The 20,735-nt window shown below is 55.5% G+C and overlaps 2 protein-coding genes and 1 long non-coding RNA gene across 3 annotated transcripts; all 3 read right to left on the reverse strand.

The window, feature by feature from the left end:
* Positions 1-1,930: 1,930 nt before the first annotated feature.
* On the reverse strand, positions 1,931-10,244 carry TMEM11 (transmembrane protein 11). Its single transcript, XM_084536231.1, has 2 exons — positions 10,133-10,244; positions 1,931-2,853 (listed from the first exon to the last, which is right to left on the reverse strand). The coding sequence occupies exons 1-2, from the start codon at positions 10,198-10,200 to the stop codon at positions 2,337-2,339; spliced, it is 585 nt and encodes a 194-aa protein (XP_084392357.1). The 5' UTR covers positions 10,201-10,244; the 3' UTR covers positions 1,931-2,336.
* A 2,243-nt stretch (positions 10,245-12,487) lies between these two features.
* Positions 12,488-20,531, reverse strand: NATD1 (N-acetyltransferase domain containing 1). Its single transcript, XM_084536232.1, has 3 exons — positions 20,297-20,531; positions 16,302-16,420; positions 12,488-15,559 (listed from the first exon to the last, which is right to left on the reverse strand). Exons 1-3 carry the CDS (start codon positions 20,391-20,393, stop codon positions 15,443-15,445), a joined length of 333 nt encoding a protein of 110 aa, XP_084392358.1. The 5' UTR covers positions 20,394-20,531; the 3' UTR covers positions 12,488-15,442.
* Positions 18,400-19,792, reverse strand: LOC311444840. The gene is made up of 2 exons (XR_014698101.1): positions 19,470-19,792; positions 18,400-18,654 (listed from the first exon to the last, which is right to left on the reverse strand). It is a non-coding gene; the product is annotated as an uncharacterized lncRNA (long non-coding RNA).
* Positions 20,532-20,735: the final 204 nt, after the last annotated feature.

The raw sequence follows: 20,735 nt of genomic DNA on the forward strand, positions 1-20,735 counted from the left end.
TTTTACAAGGAGCCCTTCCCACATTTATTTCTTCTCTACCTGAGAAGAGCGAAAGGTTTTTAAAGCAGACCCACCTGTTGTGATAGCTACGCTGACTTCTTCGCTTTTCCTCCTGCAATAAGAGACCACAGGAAACTTGCTCATCTCTAACCCTGGAGCCTTTGATGCAAGCCATGCTCTCGAGGAGGCTACCGGGAGTTAGGACTTCTGGCAGAGGGATCAGTCCAGGCAAGGGAAAGCTTAACACAAGAAAAAAAATCCAGGACCACAGAGGTTTAGTGGGGAAAAAGAAATAGCCCTGACAGTTCTTCTGCAATGGTCAAAAAAAAAAAAAAAAAAAGAGCAGGAATGCTTTATGTGGCTAGACGAGGATATTTTGGGGCCTCCTGCTGTAGCTAATAGATTCATTATTGCTGCAGATCTGCCACTAGTTTAAAATTCATCCAGCAGACAGACAGGACTGAAGGAACAAGCAATGTCAGGGTTCAAAAAGTAGCTGCCCAGCAGTCTGAGGCTCGCCACAGAAAGATGAAGCAGTTGCATTTCTTCCCCTCCGCCTTGCCAAGGCAACTGTATATTGTTGCTATAAATAGAGATGCTCTGGATCCCGACTTCTTTTAACCTTGGAGCGAGGCGACTCACCCACTGTACCAGCAAGAGGCCAAGGCTTTAAACAGGGCCGTTGCCACCTAGAAAAGCCTTGATGCCACAGAAATTCCTCTAACCTGGCTGCCTGCGTGGGTGGTGAAAGGATTGTTCAGGACTCCTCGCAAACGCCACTTGCCCAGCACGTGCCCAGCCGGGACGCATGCCCCGCTGACAGAAAACCCACATCAGCAGAAAAACGCACGTCGGAGCCTTTGCCAGAAAAGCCTGCTGCAGCCCGGAGGCGGGGGGAGCTCGCGCTGCCTGCCTGCTGTTGCAATTTGAAGAGATAAAGATAGAACTGAAGTTGGTTTCTGACCTCATGAGGCTGCCTCCCAAGGTCAGCGCCTCGGCTGCGGAGGTCGGGCTGCAGCTGGCGTTTACGGGCGAGCAGTACACCTGAAAGCAGGCAGGTTTTATTGCAGGGCCTCGTTGCTGTATCCAGCTCATAACCCTTGAAGCTGTGCCAAGCTGGCCTTCTCAACGCAAGCCACACCTATTTTCCATCTGCTAGGAAGAGATTAGAGAAAGCAAGCCCCGTCTTTAAAAATTAACTGGCAGATCTTGCAAACCAGTAAACGCTTTCCATTCAAAGAGCAAGATTTTGACAGCTTTGAGGTAGAAGTTGAATTCATGTAGAAGGCTGAATTCTAGAATTTCAGGTAACACAGCTAAAAGACACAACCACCTGGCTGCCTTGCAGCAGCAGGCAGCTCCAGAAGTCTGTGTTCCAAGCCAAACCAGTGGACTCGCACAGTAGGAGCGCAGCTGTCCAAGTGCCAGTGGAAGTAAAGGAGGCAAAAGGTAAGAGACTCGACTCCCACCCTGGCAGTCCTCAGCTGTACATGCGCCAGAACATTTCAGTGAGGACGTATCCACCTTGTGAAGAACTGTGCCGTGTGTTTTGAGCTGGAAACATCTCCCTTGGGCAAAGTAATAGCTGGAAGATGGCAGGGCAGCAGAGGATTTGGGCCCTGCTAGCCCCCAGCATCAGTATTTGTGCAGTTACCAAAACTGATAGAAATACCGGGGTAACTGGTACGCCCTCTTCCAAGAAACACAACTAGTCAAGCAAGAGGAAAAGCAGCACTACAGCCCTTCCTCCAGCAGGCAGCTGTGAGGTGACATGGATGCTGCTGCCACATGCAGCAGACAAGAGGAGTACCAGGTCTGTATGTCAGCACACACACATCGTTAGCAGCACTGGAGTTCTCCCAGCAAAGCTTCCAGCCCCTGGAAGCACACTGTAAAAGGGAGCTACGTTAACAGTAACGAGAGAGCAAAATCATTTGAAATTCTCATCCTTTAATGGTCAATGATAACTTCCGGCTGGTTCTGTGTAATACAATTAAACAATATACTTAAATGTTTCAAAAAAAAAAAAAAAAAAAAGAAAAAAAAAAGCTCTCACACCCCCCTCTTTCCATAGCTTTCTTTCATCAGCACTCCACTGCTGCATTGGACTCCCATGGCCTAACATACTTCTCTCCTTTCACCACACATCCAAATTCTTAAGTGTAACGAAGAACTGAAAAACCTTGGTGCACCAGTGATGTGTTATTTTAAAAATAACAGCTCTATTAAACCACCTCCTTCCCAGTCTCCACCGCTTCTCAAAGAGGAAAAACAAAATGTTACTGTGGGAGTCTTAATACGCTTGTCTTTGTAGGTTTCTCTCTTCCCTGCTGAAGTCATACAGCATAGAGTTCATAGATCTTCTTTACACAGTACACCAGGGCAGCGAGTGCTATCGTGTTATGCAGTCTCTTTCTGTGCAGGTCGTCCTTCCTCACCAGCACCACCGGAGTGGAGGAGGTGAGCGTATGCAGGGGCAGGCGGGAAAGTTTATAGGCGTCGTACTCTACTTGGTACTTGCAACAGGGATCAAACTGCCAGGAGATACCATAAAGGGTGCAGCAGGCCATGCTCAGCACACCGGCAGGCAAGGAGATGTAGTGAGAATAATCTACTGGAAGTGCCAGCGGGGTGAAGAGGCAGGTAGTGCCCGCTAACACGGCCGTCTTGTGCAGGCAGTTCCCCACAGTGATCCAGCGGGCCGTCTCGTCCCCAATGCGAGTGGGCTCTATCACTATGTATTTGTACTGCGCTTCCAGGGCCTGCTCCAGCTCATACTCAAACTGGTCCTGAGCGTTCTCTCCGTTGTAGATCTCATGCACGATGTAGCAGTCCGTGGAGGACAAGGTGACCCTGGTAATGGGAAACACAGGATTAAAACTACGGAGCTAAAAGACGGATTTCTCACCCACCCGGCTGCAAGAGCTGGAGGAAAAAAATGCCTGAAATCAGGGCAGCCCCTCAAGGTCACCCAGTCACTGCCCCTGCTCAACAACAAGCAGCTTGTTCAAATCGAGATCAGTTTCACTCAGCTAATTATGCTTTTTATACATGAAGTCATCCCAAACTGAGGCAATTTACTTTTCCTTACATCTTCCTAACTCGGAGGAACTAAGAACATTTAGAGAACACGGTATCTTGACAGCAGTCCTGAAACGGTTCCTCACCCTGATACCACAGGGGTTTTCCTAGAGATGCTGGAAATGCCACACCTTAATGCCCCCGCTGCATCAATGACCAAACCACACAGACTCAAGGAGCTTTTCCAAGAAATTAAGACCAGCAACTCATTTATCAGTAGGGTGAGTTGCACTGGAAGATTCTGAGAGGCAGCATCTTCATCTGAAGACGATGCCTTTCTCCCCACAACCACCACCTCCTTGCCACCATCGCAGCTTGTTCAGTCCTTCACAGCAAGCCCAGCCTGCAGACACGAGAAGGGCTGAGAAACGTGGCTGGAAGCGAAGGTGAAAAGGGCAGCGGCGCAGTCACTGTCACAGAATGATTCATTCCCTCTGATGAAACAGGAAGCAGCAAGCAAGCAAAGATGTGTCTTTCTTTAAACCTAGGTAAGTTTTAACAAAGAAGAAGGATGCTTGCTTTACCCCGGAACAGGCTCCCTGCTGACAGCAGGCTCACAAGGCTCATACATCCCCCCTCCAAGTACCAGCTCCTAGCTACCTAAAGAATCACATCAATTTCTTTCTTCCACCTTCTTCACGCACATCACCTTAGCTGCAGCTAGGTTAATGTAACAGACAACTAAGAAATAAGATTATGCCAGTTTACCTGCACTGAGAAAGGGTAAAAACTGATCCATTAGAACAAAGCAAAATCCTCCCTTCTACAGGGAAGAAATAACTATTTGACATACTTGTGCTTAACCAGAACAAAACGGAGCACGTGGCCTCAAGGATAAAAATATCTAGCAGATTCCTTCAGCAGCAGCAGAACAAACTGCGCACATATTTGCCCTGATCACGGAAGACAAAACAACCTCATCCCAACAGTGTTTAGACCGTCCTGATGTTGGGAGGCAAGAGGCTGCTGAAAGGGAGAATGCATCTAGCACTTTCTGCTCCATTAGTACAACGGCACTTGTGTGCATGCACTGGAAAATAAGGGAGAGACAGCACCCATCTGCAGGCTGCTGCGTTACCAGCCGTTACCCTGGACGTGCAGCTCTGCTCGTGCTGCAGAGGGGATCGCGCAGTGACCATCTGTAATCAAGGAGATTGTTAAATTACAAGCTGTTGCCAGCAGTAGCTGCTGTTGCGAGCAGTGGCAAACACGTCAGGCAGCAGGAAATGGGACGCACCAGCTTCTCCCAAAGCAGAATAAGAAGTGATTTCTATAAGGCTCTGGCTGGTACTTAGAAAAACTACAAGGAGAACTCCTCTTACAAGCTCGTTACTGGTTCTCCCTTGGCCTATTCACAGGTAGAAGGGGAAATAAAAATCCACCTGAATGCTGCGTATGCCAGGGGCTTCTTTAAGCCACCAACTTCCCAAATGGTGTTGGACAAGATACCTACAAGTCTTCACCTGATTTTTAAGGCAGCCTTTTCAAGAGAAGGCTGGATTCTGTAGACGATTAACTCTTCCAGCACAGGATGTGGTAAGCTCTGCTGTTCTGTAGTGAATTGGCAAGTATTTAAAGATTAAAGGACAGCACCTATACGGAAGGTTAATGGCACACAACATCTCGAAGTATCAGCTAGCATTAAGAGTTTCTGTACAGCAGGATTAGTTAACCAGGATTGCACCAGTACGTTAAGGACACAGCTGGCAAGGGTTTCTGCCAAGGATTTTTTCCTGACCAGAACCATTCCAAGTGCAGCTTCAGCCCAATGAAAAATCCCAGTTTCCAGTTTCATTTCAGAAGATACCCTGAGACTCCCATAAAATTACACCAGTGACTACGTGAGACCACTTGGAGAGGTGCAAGGACTCCAGGGAAAAGCTGTGGCCGAGGGGCATTGTGAAGCTGGAGGCTGATCCAGCGCTAACACAACCCTCCAGACAAAACAAGTATTTCCTGCGACACAGCACCTCCAGCTCTCTGTAACACCCAGGAACATGCAGCAAGTCTCTGCAAAACAGGAGCAGTTTCCAAGTTTTAGCAGTCCGCCCTCCTAAACACGCTGTTTTTCCAAATTAGGCCCTTAATATGGGGCTAAATCTGTCACAGAGCTGCAGTGGCAGCAGGCTGATTGGACAATCCCAATAACAAAGGACAAAGAATGAAAAAGTAGCTGCTCAAACAATGGGACACACAAAGAGTCAGCAGTGCAAGCAGAGAGCCTCCACTGCTCCAACAGAAGTAGCACAATTTAACTGCATATTTTTGTCCACGCAAGAACTGGCTAGCTCTGGAGAAAGCTGAGAACCCGAAGCAGCTGAGATGCAGGGGCTGAGCAGGGCCCAAGCAGCTTTGAGACCTTGCTGGCATGCAGAGCAGGAGCAGGGACCTCAAAGCCCAGCAGCAGCCTCTCCTGACGCAGCCTTTCCATTGAGCACAGCAGCTGCCCATGAACAAATCCAACCAAAGCCGTTGGATTTGCTCAGGCACCAGAGGCTACAGAATTTGCCTTGTGGTGCTTGTCATGCCACCCTCCAAAGCACTGACAAAAATGCAGAACTACGCCATCGATTACAAGCTGGCACCCACCAGTTGTGAAGTGCTGCTCGTTTTTAACTCCAATTTCCTTAAAACATTGGTAAATAACCAGCGTGAGAGGATCTAGTTCCAGAAGTCATAAAATGGTGCCGCACGTTCCGGGGCCCAACGTGCTGTTTACCAGACAGACCAGAAAAGCAGTCGATGATTTTATTCAATCAAATGCTTTTCCAGGACCTGCCTCCCCATCTCAAAAAAATTCAAAAAAGTCAGGAGTTGGTACAACAGTTCTGGATCCTATCTCCAAATAGTTTACTGCAGCTTTATGTATTCTATTCTTGAGAAATTTAAAGTGCCTTACTCCTGGTGCCAACCGCACGCATACACGGGGACGGTGACGGTACCCCGAACGATTCAGCACAGCGAGATGAAATTTATTTAAAATCACTGATAAAATGTTGGCATTGCCCAAGTCAGCAGTAAGGAATCGGTTGCTAACAGAGCTGCTACCAGCAGGAGGGACCCAAGTGTCTCAGCTATAGGGCAAGCTTCGGATTCCACTGCATTATCTTCCTAACATGGGAAGATCAGAGAGCACCCGCAGAGGGGGACTGCAGCTGGCTGAGCAGCAGCAGCTCCAGCAGCGCCTCCCCTCAGGGCAGCTCCGTTTGGCTGCCTCCTGAGAAGAGCCCGTCTGCTACAGGCAACTTTCAGCTGGAGAGTCTTTAAGGATGAAGCCATAAATACCCGGCTAAGGAGGAGGCACTCCTGCCACTCGCTGCGCAAAGAGCTGAAGTTTTGCCAGGTGCCAACTGGCACGGAGAGGACCAAGTGAACAGTGCTAAAAACAGGGCACACGGCGGCGGCCTGGCAGAAATCCCAGCATCTTCCTACCCCTGGGTGTTTGGAGGGCAGAACAACGGAGCCTCGGGAGTGTGCTGATCCTAATGGTGCTCCTCAATCCACCCCAAATACTTTTGGCCAGGGTTTCGAGGCCACTTTGGTTCTGCAGAGCATCCGGGGTCAGGACCAGAAACCATCTCAGTCTCCACACAAAGTATTTTGTGTTTTTTTAAAGGATGTTCCTGACAACAGCGCTGCTCGCTGCACCAAACGTGCACTCGGAGGAGCTCTAAATGAAGACAGACCAGTCTGATTAGTACTTAAAAAAATAAGCGGGGAGAGGCTTGCAGTCGTGTGATAACACCCGTCACAAGCAGCGCACAGAAAACCCAGCGCAGCGATGCCTCAGAGGGCCTTAACAGTGGCTGTGAGGGTTAACTGCAGAGAAAGCACCCATGGATGGCCAAAGCACGGCCTCTGGGGTCATTATGAGCACCCCAACCAAGCCTGGGTGAGTCGAAACAGTTGAGGGAAGTCAAAGCCAAACGCTAACACACTCAACTTCCCTCCTCCCACCTAAATCCTTCTGAGAAGGTCGGGATTAAAAATGAGACGTGGTCTAGCTGCGAGGCAGGGTATTTCCTCTGGGAATTCAAACCATGTTTGATCAGTGCCTTTGTCTACTCAGGACAGCTCCAGACTATGGCATACAGGAAGAACTAACACATCCAAGCTCAAACACCTGAAAAACTGCCTCTGGACCTACTGCTGCCAGGCCCACGGCTTCAGGAAGGCTGTTTTAACGGGTTGTCCGTGGCTGCACTGAAGCTGAGGAAGAACAGGAAAAGCACAGCAGAAAAGCAAGATTTCCACTCAAAAGACGTGCCTTAAATGCAAACAGGAGAGAAAACAGGGGAAGACAGGTGAGATCTTCAAGCAGCCTTGGTGAGGGAAGGCAATCTGAAGGAAAACCTCACCAAGCCATGCTGAAAAACCCTCCAGCCACCAGAGCAAAAAAAAGAAACACCAATTTTAGGTCAACTAATGATTAGCTAGGCTAATGGAAACGGGTCAATCATTGCTGGAAGCAAACAGAGTACCAGAAATCCGAGCAGTGCAGGTAGCGAGAGGAGAGATCTCTTCAGGGGTGCGGAGAAGCCAATGCAAGGAGCAGCGATGGCACGAGAGCTCTTCTTTCTGCAGCTTGTTAGAACATCTCCCCGGGGAACAAGCGGCATTCTGTCCTGTGTTCTGGCGGTCACCGTGCTCAATTCCATACAGAAACCCCAAGCACAATTCAGTGTCTGTTCTGTATTAGAAGCTGTTTTGCTCTACAGATTAACAATTCCCTTCAGACAGTCTCCATTAATGAGTCTATCCAGAATGCAGAAACACAAATATTTAGTTGCTTCTCTTTTTTTTTTTTTTAAACTTCATTTTTTTTCCACCAGCAGAGAGCCAGCTGGAGTTCACAGCCAGTATCCTTTGAAATTCACATCCCTACATTTCAGTCCTGTAGAGGAAAGCAGGTTTTGACCAGCCACAGACTCCCCTGCATCAATTAAGTCATTTATGAAGGGAGAGAGTCTGCACAGACAGTGGCTGAGCTTTTTTATTTTATTATTAAAGAGAAAGCTGGTCGAGTCTAACACCAGACAGTATTTTATTCACTACCAAACCTCGACACCACCTCCCAACACACTGATGTCTTTCTAGACGAGCTGGCTGACGACTCTAAAAATACCTTGAAGCCGCCCGTTTCCGAGGAGAGCTGGCTGAGCGCACTCAGTTCAAAGGAACGCGTCTTGGGGCAGGAATCCCGCCCGATGTAGGAAAATTGTACTCATTTTATGAAAAGCCTACGTCACCAGCTGATGACATCAGGCCCGCCAGCCCCACCGTTCCCACACCTCGCACTGCCAGCAGCCAAACGAGCCTGGTAGGTGTGATTTAGAGTTAACCACCGATCAAGAGGCCCAGTCACGCGCATCTCCGGGTCTGCAGCTGCGAGGAAGGCAGGAGAGCTGCCTTGCTGTCACCACCCGGCACCAGGTAACAGCAGGAGCCGTGCGGGAGGCCACCTAACAGAGCCCCCGTCCCCTGATAAGGGTTGTGAAAGAGTGGTGTAACAGTCACGCAGATCACCTGCTGCCCTACTGTGTCACTTCGGTGCTTTCTTACACCTAGCGACGTGCTTCTCGTTGTAGAAGGAGAATAATGCAGGCTGAATGCTCCCAAAGCAGCTCATGTTTATGAACAAGTGGTTTGGATCATAAGATCAAGAGTAATCAGAGCCTAAAAATCCCCACAAACTGCAATTACGTTCTACAATTAACTTACTGCATAGCTCGCAGACTAACTTAACAGGTAACAACTCACTTTTAAGTCTGCATCAATTTTCATCCAGGCAGATTAATTTTCACTGAAGGCGAGTGCTCTTTTCCATATTTTTTCTCCACTTCTCCTGAGAGCGCAGCACCACAGCGTGAGAACTCCTCGCCTCGTGCCTTTAGCACTGGGGCAGGCGCCAGCAGTGGGTGCCGTTTTCCCACCGTGCCACCGAGCTCTGTGGCTTTCTGAGCTGTTTATACAACCTAGGCTGATGTAGTGATTCCATCAGCTCTTCCAATTCAATTGCTTTCAGATCCCCTCGGCACGGGCAGCGTTTCTGTGCTTCACAGAACATTAAGGGCTACCTGCGACTCCCCACAGCTATGTAGAATCAGCACCACCAAGTACAGTCCCCTTGAACTACAGCAAGGGAGCAAAACGAGGCAAAAACAACAACAAAAAATAAATCAAAGGGATATCACGGTCACTAAGTAAGGCGGGAAAACAAAAGAAAACATCTCCTCACAATGAAAACGCAGCTGCTCGCAGCAGCTGCTGGTTACATCAGTCAGCCCTAGGGCGAAACGGGGAAAAATGCCAACGTAAGGAGCCACGGGATTTAGGCAGACGCTTTAAGCAGGTAAAGAACCACGCGCACAGCCCTCAGAACAGCTCAGCACGCTCTCCTCCCCTCCCTTTTTTCCCCCAGTCCTTAAAGCCAGGGTCTCAGCTCCCCCATAGATATCCCCTGGGTATTCCCAGCCTGTCCTGGCACCCCCTGGGTGCTGCGGGAGCCACAAAAAACGGAGCCACCGACCCCGCGAGCTGGCAAGCGGCGAACACCGCACCTCGGGCGGCCACCCCCGGCAGGAGGTCACCCTGGAGGAGCCGCCGGTGCCCTCCCCGCCTTTATATTTAAAAATAGCCTCGCCACGAGCCTCCCGGGGGCCGGCCGGCTCTGCCCGGCCCTGCCTCCTCCGCCCCGGCCCCCGGTCCCGCTCTACCCATGCGGGAACAGCCGCGGCCGCCACCGTCCCTTACCGAGCCCGCTCCTTAGGGCTTCCCTTACCCCTCCCCAAGCCTCGGGGCCTCCCCTTGAAAGCCCGGGGCCGGTCCCGGGGGCACCAAACCGCTCCCCCCCTACCCCCCCCCATCTCCGGGCTCCCCTCAGCGAGGCCGCGGCCTCCCCTCAGCGCGGCCCCGCTCCCCTCAGCGCGGCCCCCGCCCTTGCCGCGGGGTCGCGGGGAGCCCCGAGGGCCGCAGCTCGCTCCCCACCGCCTCCGAGCATCCCCTAAAAACCCCGGCTGCCCCTAAAGCCCCTGCCCGGCCCCGGCCTCACCTCTCCCGGCCGCCACCGCCGCTGTTGGTGCCGCCGGGGCCGCCGCGCCTCCTTCCCCACGCCGCCATCTTGGAGACACTCGGCTGGCAAATGTCTCCGCCAAAGGGCCGCGGGCCCGCCGCGCTGCCCGACGGGAAATGTAGTCCGCGGGGAAGGGGCCGGAACCACTCAGCGAGCGCGGGGGGCAGGGGGGTGAGGACTACGAGTCCCACAGTGCCTCGCGGCACGGAGAGGTGGGTTGCGCGGGGGATTCTGGGAGTTGTAGTCCTGTCCTCAGGTGGAGGGGCCCGCCGCCCCGCCATGAGGGTGGCGGGGTGGGAAGGGGGCAGGGGGCGTCGTGTGCCCCGTGCTGAAATTTGGGGGAGATAGAAGGGCCAGGGGAGCCGTGCTAGCCCTCAGCGGAACCCCCTAGAGAAGGAATTGGGTTTTGGGGCTAAATGGAGCCTGTTTGTGCCATGCCGAGCACCCCCAATGTGTCCCCTGTGAGGCGGGACGGCAGTTCCTAAATAAACACCTCAGTGGAAAACAGAACAGGAGTTTGGGCACACACGGGTGTTGGGCACACACATTTGTTGTTCACACACAGTTGTTCACACACATTTCTTGGGCACCCCACACACCTCCCCTCAGCCTGCGGGCTGCCCGAGCAGAGCTGGGACCTGGCACGCAGCACGGCCATGATATGATCCCAAAACCTCCCACAGGACCCCCCAGTGCCTCCCAGGGCTCTCCCAGCCCTTCAACTCCTGCCAGGAGCCTTTTCCTAGGAAGCCTGTCCTCTGTCAGTCCTCCCCCAGTCCTCCCTCAGCAACCTGAAGCTCCCCAGCCCACAGAGATGCCCTCCTCCAGCCCAGCAGCCCCAGCCCTGTAGGGTTCCCCTCCTGTCCCCCTCCATTCCCCACTCATTTCCATCGCCCTCCTCTTGCTGCTTCTTCCCCTGGAGCTCCCAAACCCCCAGGGAGAAGGGGAAAAGGAGCACATCCACGGGGATGTACATCTGAAATGACTGACGGGGCGTTTCAGAGGAACGGCGCTGTCTCTGCCAACTCCCCTTCCTTAAAATTCCTCTTTTTGACAGCATTATTTCCGAATGAGGTAATTGACTGAAGAGAACAGCCCCGTAGCTGCCTGCATCTCCCCGGGCACGGCGAGGCTGTGCTTGCAGGCTGCGGGGCTGCCCCGCACCTCGGCTTTCTCGGCCGTAATTTGGGGTTCTACTCTGTCGGCGGAGGTAAATAACGCATTTACATGAGCAAGAGGTGCTTGGGAAAGGCTCACAGCCTGGCAGAGAGTGCAGCCGAGTGGCAGCATTGCTGGGGCAGGCCGGAGCGTTGGACTTTGTGGAATGTGGAATGTAAACACAGTGTGTTACTAGCAACAGCCCGGCTCCGTGCTATAACCCAAATCCACCGCGCTGTCTCTGGGGAGGAGCAGGGCAGATCCCCAAACTCCTTGCCTGCTCAAATTGCAGCCTCGTGTCACTTGTCACACTGGGGCAAATCAGAACCAGAGCTAAGCGGTGCCCCTTCTGCCCACCTCTACCCCTTCGGATTTTCAGCTACTGCTGGTCCAGCCTCAGCCTCCGAGGTTTGAGCCCATCTTCAGGAGGTAAACACGCTGGCCGGGAGCCCCAGGGTGATAGCTCTGGGTGCTGGGCCCCGCAGGGAAGCGCCTGGTGTTCCTCTGAGTCACCTGCCCGCCCGCCCTGCTCCCCTATGAGGGAAGGGCTCCACTAACCGGCTATTTAAATGGTTCGTGCCTTCATGTTTTCAAACACCTTCAGCAGACGAACACAAGCGTTTAGCGCCGGTCTGGGAGAGGCTGCGTTTGCAGGATTGCTCCTGAGGACTGTTTGGACCAGAATCTCGAGGCAGGACTGCTTTGTGGGAGCAGGGGAGGATCGGTTGTGATCCCCCTCGCCCCAAACTCTGCAGTTATTGCAGTCAGGCAGCCTTAAGACCCGAAATAAAAGCCAGCAGCCTCAGCTCCTGCCTCCCCGCTCATTTGTGGTGGGAGCAGGCAGTAGGAGGGTGGCTGCTGAGTACATCTGCCAACTTCTGCCTCCTCTCCAAGACACAGACGTGCACAGCAGTTAATAAACTAGAGAGCTGGAGTCAGATGCATTAGAGGACTCATTTTTGGGGGAGATGAGAAAGAGATTTATGTAGAAAATGACTAATTGTCATCAGTGGCAGCAGCAATCATGCTGGACACAGCCTGGAACACAAAGCTGTCTGACGAGACCTGTGCAACTGGCTCTGCCGAGGTGACCCAGCCCAGTGGGGACAGGGCCAGGGATGCCTGAGGTCCCCCGGCCACCTCCTCCTGTCCCTGCATTCAGCAAACCTCCGCTGCTGAGTTAAGCCACACTTTTTATTGTACTGTATTCCATGCAATATGTTCATGTTTTATAGTATGACAGAGGAGGGATAAAGATAAATGTTAGAAACAAAAGCAGAAAGGTCGTTTGTAACAGGTCCTGAGAAGGAAAGGCACATCGTAACCACCGAATTGAACAGAACAGAAACCTCGGACAGAGGAAGACAACGCTGGGAAGCGGATGAGGGAGGGGGAGTTTCAAGTTGGGCGAGGTGGAAGCGGCTTTGACAGCGATTTGTATCTCCCCACCCATGAAAGTCTGTAGTTCAAACGGGCTCGGGGACCTCACTGTTCAACCAAACCACTTCCACGCTCCTGTCGCCGGAGAGAGTCCAGGATCCCAGCTCCTCCAGGCTGGGTCAGCACCAAGGGGCAGCACAGGGAGCTCCTTCCCGCAGGGATGAGCGGCGCAGGGGCTGGTGGCATCGCTGGTGACCGGTGGGTATTGCTTTTTGCCGACCTCGAACGCCACGGGGCTGGGGCAGGAGGATGGGTACAGCAGTAAAACAGTTGGCACGGAAACCTGCACATCTCCGTCGGGTCGGACACCGGAGGGGTTGTAGCACCTCGAAGGGACGCGGCAGCAAATCCACGTGCTGTGCCTGATTTAAGGCAGCGATTGCCGCTCGCGATCCAGCACCGGGAAGCACGAGGGTCCTGCTGGAGCAGCATGAAGGGCTGCAGGGATGCTGAGCCCTGCCCGTGCATCCTCCATGGAGATGGGGAGCTTTGGGGAACTGCCACACAGTGGGAACCAGCGCAAACCCGAGGCCAAGGCTCATGCTATTGCTCCTAGGAGGCATCCAGGCACAGATCTCTTCGAGCACTCAGCCCTGCTGCAACGCAGGTGCAACGGTGTCTTGGCTTGGCTTCACTCAGCTTCACTTTGGGACCCAGAGCAGGGATGGTTCTGTCATCGCTCGGCTGTAACAGAGCCAGCCTTGCTCCTCGAACTAGATGTCAAAGCGTTTTCCATGTTAAAAAGCAAACGTTTAGCAGCCCAGCTATCTTCTCGGGCCGCTTTTCTTCAGTTCTTTACCCATGACCCTTCCCCAGCCCCTCGAAGCCATCCTGAAGGCTGCAGCCAGGCTGAGAGAGGCAGCAAGAGGGCAGAGACGTGGGGCAGAGGCGGCGCTGCGCCTGGTGCCTTTCGGCACAGGTCCCTGCCAAGGTGGGTGGTAAAAACAGGCAGGGGTCTCAGCGCTGTGGCAGGGGCAGAGCTCGGGAGGTTTGACTCAAGCCAGTGTGCAGAAAACTGCGTTATGTTGGCAGCAGGCAGCCTTGCGAGCACAGGCAGGTGGCCAGAAGAGATCAGGACCTCCCTGGCTAACACTGGGCACGGGGTCTCCGTCTCCAGCCGACCCACCCAGGAGCAGAAGCTGCAGGAGCTTTTTCCTTTGCCTCCTCTGGCTCTGGGAGAGGAGCTGAGCTGCTGCCTGGCCCAGGCTTCATTCAGCCCGTGGCACAGGTTGTAAACTTTAGTCCCTGCTGAGAGATAAGCTAGGTTTGGATCTGAGCTCTGGGTGAAAGGCTCTTTGTCTCCTGCTGCCTGCCTGCAGCCCCCAGCTGCTGGCTGAGCAGCCCAGCCCCGGTGCCTCACAAAATCCTGAGAGCTGGGGGTGAAAACCTCCGGGGTCTAGCTCAGAAAAGCCCAAACGAGGCAGAAGAGGTGGCAAACAGGAGCTGAGCAGTGCCCTGCTGTCACGGCATTACCTCTACGTCCGACTGCAGCAATGCTGAGCCGTGCACGGGGTCAGTGCCCACGGAGGTAGCGGTGCACGGCGAGGACGTTCCACCCCAGCACGCTGCCAGCACCCCGGGCACGGGGCTGCGAGGGGGTCGGTGAGCAGAAGGGCAATGCCCTGCATCAAGGCTGCTTTCCAAAGGCCGTGAGGAGTGAACGGCATCCACACGGAGCTGGGTGGCTCCAGCATCGAGCCCTGGAGACGGGACCAGATCCCCGAGGCCTCAGCCCTGCTGCTCTCAGGATGTGGTGTCGGCTCGGATCTTCACATCCAGGGCACAGACAGGTGGAGATCTGGAGATGAAGGAGATGCGAGGAGCCTTCCTCTTCAGCTATGCAGGAAACCACCCTGGGGCTGCTCTTCTGGGCAGGCCGTGCCCTCACCAGCAGGCAGCACAGACAGAACAACAGCCTGGGACCCTGCGGGATGCTGTGCGGGGCTGTGTCCAGAAGATCAAGCAGGAGCTGGCACCTCCAAGAGCATTAACCCACCACAACGCCGTGTTTCTCCCTCCGAATGCACTGCCACAGCCTCTGCAGATGATGCCTGGTCCCCACGCAGCTCCTCTCTCCCGGCTCAGAGGTCTCAGTGTCCCAGCATCTCCGCACCACCGCTGCCCACACGGTTTCAGCTGCACCCCATGGGGCTTCGGGCAAAGCTCGGCGCTCAGCAGATGTTCCTGCTGCAGGAGATGTTCCTGCCACGGGGCTGGGGCTCCTCCAGCACCTCCCTCTGCTCCACGAGGCTTAATCCACAGCATCTCCCCCAGCTGCAGGAGGAAAAGGGGGCTGGGACCCCACAACTCCCCCCTAACCAACATCCCCCAGCAGGTTCACAGCTGGCGCCAAGCAGAGGAGAGAGGACGAGGCGCAGACAGAGTCATCCCCTGCTCTCGTGATGGAGTTTGGGGCAAAAATCATCCTCTTCCACCCTCTGGCTCGGGATGAAAAGCACCGGGGGGCACACGACGTGCCCGGAGCGCAGGGGCCGCAGCCATGCTCACACGTGGGCAGGGAGGAGGAGGTCGTGCCCACGCTCGTGCACCACATGGACACGCTTTAAAAACAAAAAACAACAAAAAAAAGGGAATTGTGAGTGCGGAAGGGGGTTTCCTGAGACTGCAGAGAAGCGAAGGCCGCGTTGAACAGTCAGGGACAGGCGTGCTGGTGGCGGGAGCTGCCCTGCCTTAAGGCTGCAAGTGTTCCAGGTACTGCGGCAGCGGGTTCTCCTTGACGTATTTCTGAATGTACCAGCACGTCAGGTGAGCTTTCAGGTCCTCCTCCACCACAAAGTCCAGGGCTGCCTGCGACCGAACGGAGAAGATGGGTTAAAAACAGCACCCCCTGAAACCTCACAGCCCCCCTGTGCTCCCACCCGAGAGAGAGAGGGCTGGGGGGAGCACGGATATCCTGCTAGCAGCCCCTCAGCCCTCCCTGCACGGCTGCGAGCCCCCAAAGCGGGACTCAAGGCAGGAAAAAGACCCAGGAGGGCCTTGAAAAGCTTTGAGGTGAGCTGCAGGGGGGAGAGGTTGAACCAGCCCCGAGCAAAAGCAGGGTGGGAGCGAGGGAGGAGGAGAGGGCCGAGGCTGGGCAGCGGCCGGATGCGCTGGAACTCACCCAGCCCCTCTCGTGGCCAGAAATAGGAAGGCCTGACCACCCGTTTCCATCCAGCACGCCAGGACACAGGGAAGGGAAGGCAAAACAGCCCGGCTGCCCTGGCACAGCCTCTGCAGCCCCTCGCCCCAACACCGCTGCTGTGCCGAGGAGTGCCAAAAAAAGAGGTGCCTGGAGCTGGGGGGCTCCTCTTGCTAACCTAAAGGGGTGGGAGAGTGCCTGCTGCAGCAGCTCCCCCAAAACAACCCCCCTGCATCACAGCATCCCCATCCCAGCTCTTGGCTGCAGCAGGGCTGGCTTAACACATCCCTTCTGGGGGTTTGGCCACCCCAAAACGTGCTCCTTTTCCTCTGGGACCTCTCTTCGCCTCCCTGTGCCTCCGTCTGCTGTCGGATAGGGACAGCAAACCCCCGGGGCCGGCAGTGGCCGTACCTTTGCCAGGTGCTTGGCTATTCCCCTTCCTCGGTAGGCATCCGGGACCTCCGTGTGCTGCAAGTCCACAATCCGCTTCCCCACGTACTCGTAGAGCAGCACCGCCCTGTCGTGGCAACCTGGGGGGCACGAGAAAGAGAGAGGTGAGATTTGGGGTGGCCCAGGGGGACGGTGCTGCTCCCTGTGCCTAAGCTGGGGCAGCTCAGGCTTCCTGAGCCCCTGGAAAAGGGGTGAGTTTTCCCAACCCACCCTAATTCAAGTGCTGACGCCAACACAACGCGTTTAGGGTAGGAAAGCAGCTGGCAGCAGAGGGGTGAGATGCGTTGATGGGGTCAGGAGCAAAAAGAAGGGAAAGAACAGGAAAAGCCGGCCCAGGTAACCGCTGGTTCCTTCCCCTCTACAGGATTTTGTCACCATCTGTAAAATGGGACAAGAATGCTTGGGGTTTTGTGTTCAGGACCCTGCAAGGACAGGGGGAAGATGCTGCGAGAGACTGATCCTGAAAAGACAGAGGGCAGGAAAAAAGAAGTTTCGCACACATGTAAATGAGAGGAGAGCTAAGAATACCCCCCCGGGTTCATCCACAGAGCCCAGACTTCAGCACAGAAGCCAACAGTTCGTTTCTGGAGGGTTCCTGCACTCAACAGCAAGTTTCCAAAACACCAGCTTCCAACCAAAGAGCCGAGCTCAATTCAAATAACAGAGGCTTTTCGCTTCCCCCGCGATGCTCACTGGAGGGTGAAGGGCCATGAGTTCACCTGTGCCCGGGCTGAGCTCAATCCGCTGGATTTTATTGCTTTGTAACTGATGATTCCAGACCAGTTCCCTTGGTCCCTGTATTTGAGAGGCACTTGGAGCTTTCAGGCGTCTCTCTCCTGCACGGGATGGAGGATTTGGCATTCCCAGCCCGAGTTTATTCCTGCCGGTCTCTACCCACTCGTTCTTGAGCCAGCATTGTCCTTGGGTGGACATAAATCCCTCCTCTCCCTGCCACCCCCGAGTATTTACAGGCAGCAGCCCTGCCCCTCTCAGCTTTTAATTCACCAAAAAGCTCTTTTAAAGCGCCTCTACAGCCCCAGACCCCTGTGGCCAACGCACAGCCAACCCCACGTCCCTGCTGGGGACCCTTCCCTGCCTCCCCTCCACCTCGGGGTGGAGGGTTTGGGGTGAGCCGCTGGGATGGGCAGGGTGGGAAGGGGCTGAAGGAGCAGTCACCTCTTCCCTGCTGGTCCGAGAGGAGCGGATGCCATCCTACAACCCCATTTCACAGCTGCAAATCACAGGGGGATGAGGGGGAAGAGGCAGCGAGCCTGGCCCCAGCCCCAAACCAAGGAAGGGCCGCAGCAGGCGCAGAGCAGGGGCCAGGAGAGGGCCGGCAGCTCGGCTCCTCCGCTGCCAAAAGCTGCCTGTGGGGTGATCCCTGAGGACAAGACATCCTAAAGAACACACGCAGCCCCATCCAGGACAAGTCCCCGGCTCGGCCTCGCTCCCCACGGAGCGACTGGCACGGAGCTGCCGGGAGGGAACCCAGCAGACCTCAGCAGGCGGCGCCGAGCGGAGACAGCGCAGCCGTCCCCGACGGGCCCCGCTGCCGGAGCGGCGCAGGGGGGGCCCCGGCTGCTGTGCTGCAGTTTCCTGTTTAGGAGCTTTCTCGAGGTCCGTGGCACGGGGAAAAGCGCGGTGCCATCTTGATGCAGAGCTCGGCCAGCTCCCTTCCACCCCGCGGCAGGGAGGAGAGCACCACGGCACGACCGGCTCCGGGTTTCCTGAACGAGCCCGAGCCAGGCAAAGCTCCCAGCAGCTGGATCCTGCCCAAAGCCGGCAGCTGGGGAAGGAAAGGGAGGTTTGGAAGCACGGCTCGCTGCGCACACATGCCCAATGATGAGGACCACGCACGTGAAGCCCGAGCATCCCGGAGGAGACTGAGGCACTCGGCAGAGAGCGCGGGGTTTGAGGGATGCTCAGAAATCAAGAAGGGCTCTGCCCGAAGCGCTGCTGCACCAGCAGGTAGCCCGACCCGCGGCTACTTCGGGGCAGGAGCCTCTCTGGGTTTCTTATTTTGCCCTGAAGCGTTGGCTAAACAAAGAAACAACCAAGAAAAACAAGCAGCAGCTTTATCAGACACAACCAGCCCGCGATTCCCAAGGAGAGGCGCAGCTCAGACCCGCGATCCTCTCCAAAAAAGAGGCTGAGCTGAGAGCTCCCCGGCCAGCTCGTGCTGTTAGTCACATCGCAGCTGATGACAGATCCAGCTGGGCTCCTCTCTGCCCTCCTCTCCGAGGGGACAGCGAAGCTCGGTGAGGTCTGGTTACGCTCTGCTTTTCTTTCAGCTCCCCGACGCTTCTGCAGTTGGCTTGCGAAGGAAGAGGGGAAGGTGTCACCGCGGCACAGCTGACTGTCAGTTTGAGAAACCACGCGGGGCACCGAGGGCTCGGAGGGAGGGGATGACGGGGCAAGGGAGAAAGCACCCGAACGCAGCCCGTGTTTGTTGCTTGCCTACGAGCAGGGAATCCCGCCAGGAGGCTGCACGAGGGCGCGGAGGGGAAGAGGAGGAGGCGACGCTGAAACGCGGCACTTCCACGGCTACGTCACGGCTCTCGTGGTGTCTCGGGCCTGTTGTTGTCACAGGGACTGCCTGTGACAACACCACAGGGACTGCCTCGAGCACAGCTCCACAGCGAGATCCCAGCCAGCACCTCCTCAAGTCGGGGCTGTGGCACCGCAGCGAGCTCTGGGTTCGCCCCAAGGGCCGCTGCTCGCCCGCGGCACAGGGCACGGCAAGTGGCAAACGTGCTCTGGGAGGGCCACACGGGTCACAGGCAACCCAAAATCCGAAATCCTATAGAGGAATCCACTCAGCTCTGCTGATCCTCATCCCGCCAGGAGCGGGGCTATGAGGGCAACAAGCCCCAGACGTGCAGTCCCGCAGCAGGGGCTGTGTCCAGCCTCCTCCTGGGGCTCAGGACCGTCACCTACCCTGCCTTCAATCAGCCCAGGGCAGGAACACCTCCACACCACAGCTCCATGGTGCTGCCCAGCACCAAATTCCCCCAAATAATGGAAAAAAAAAAGGAAAAAATAGAAAAAATGGAAAAAAAACAAACAAACACAAAACCCATCCAAGCACCTGGGGAAACCCACGTTGGATCCTCACCCCCCAAATCCTACCTGACCCACATGGTGGCAACCTGGCAAACCCCAACAGAGGGGTTCGTTTTCCCCTATAACTTTTTTTTCCTCCAGGTCCCTGTGAGCTCCTGGGGCAGCCGCAGCTCTGGCGGTGCCGGGGCCCTCGTTTGATCTCTGTCTCTTTGCAAGGAGCACCCGGGGAAATCGCCCTCTCCGCACCCAGCACGCACGCCTCCCGTCTCCTCCTTGCGTGCCCCGCCGCCGCCGCCGAGCCTCCAGCCTGCGCTTTGTAATTAGCGGTTGAAATTAAAGAAGGGAAGGAAAAAAAAAAAAAAAAAAAAAAAAAAAGAGGGAGAAAAGCCCAAAATAACCCCAGCCGGCTCCTGTTGTTTTACCGAGAACACCTCCTAGCGTGTAGGATTTCTATGCTTTTTTTCTTTAAGTTCCTACACTTTTTTTTTAATATTATTATTTTTTAATCCCAAATCCATCAGAGCTCCTGCGCAAAAAACCTTTTTAGGGTGACAACCCCGGGGGGGGCAAACTCCCCAAATATTTGGATTTTTTCAAGGGAACCGTGCCTGAGGGAGACTCAGCGTGCTGGAAAGGCGCAGCAGCACCCCAAATGCCTGCCCCCCACCCTATAACCGACCCTATTGGGGTGCCCACGGGTGGGGGGCACCCATGGGTGGGTGTTGGGGGAGGGGGGGCAGCTTTTAGGGTCAGGGGGGTTGGAGGAGGGCCTGTGGGCAGCACAGGGGGCACTGCAGGGAGGAGATATAGGGGATCGGGGAGGGGATATAGGGGATCGGGGGGGTGCTGGAGCCCGTCCCGACCCCATCCCGGTGCCCGCTGCCCCCCCTTACCGTTGAGCCTCACGGTGAACTGCCGCCGCTTGCGATCGTGCTCCACCTGGATGGGGCAGCCCTGCTCCAGGAGGCCGAGAGGAGCCGAGTGGGCCATGGCCGGGGGGGATAGGCCGCGATAGGGCGGCGATAAGTCGCGATATGACGCCCGCCCCCCCCCCCCTCCCCAGCAGCAGCGGGAGCCGCGCTCGGGGCCGGGCCGGGGCAGCAGCGCCGGGGCCGCCGGCGGCGCGCGGCCGCAGGAAGGCAGCCGGGGCGCCACGTGCCCGCGCGGCAGCCAATGGGCGCGGCGCCGTTTTGTTTTGGTGCGGCCGCACGGCGCTTAAAGGGGCAGCGGCACCGCAAAAGAGGGGGCTGGGGGGGGGGGCTGTACTGGTTCTGTACTGGTGCTATACTGGTTCTATACTGGTGCTATACTGGTCCTGTGCGCATCCGGTGC

This window comes from Aythya ferina (assembly GCF_964211825.1).
Source record: "Aythya ferina genome assembly, chromosome: 15".
In the NCBI taxonomy this organism is placed as follows: domain Eukaryota; kingdom Metazoa; phylum Chordata; class Aves; order Anseriformes; family Anatidae; genus Aythya; species Aythya ferina.

Coding starts and splice junctions, on each gene's coding strand:
- TMEM11 (XM_084536231.1), bottom strand. CDS start 10,200: ATGGCGGCGTGGGGAAGGAGGCGCGGCGGCCCCGGCGGCACCAACAGC. Junction 2,854..10,132: donor GGCGGTGGCGGCCGGGAGAG/GTGAGGCCGGGG, acceptor TCCCATTACCAG/GGTCACCTTGTCCTCCACGG.
- NATD1 (XM_084536232.1), bottom strand. CDS start 20,393: ATGGCCCACTCGGCTCCTCTCGGCCTCCTGGAGCAGGGCTGCCCCATC. Junction 16,421..20,296: donor GTTCACCGTGAGGCTCAACG/GTAAGGGGGGGC, acceptor CGTGCCCCCCAG/GTTGCCACGACAGGGCGGTG. Junction 15,560..16,301: donor TAGCCAAGCACCTGGCAAAG/GTACGGCCACTG, acceptor GTTCGGTCGCAG/GCAGCCCTGGACTTTGTGGT.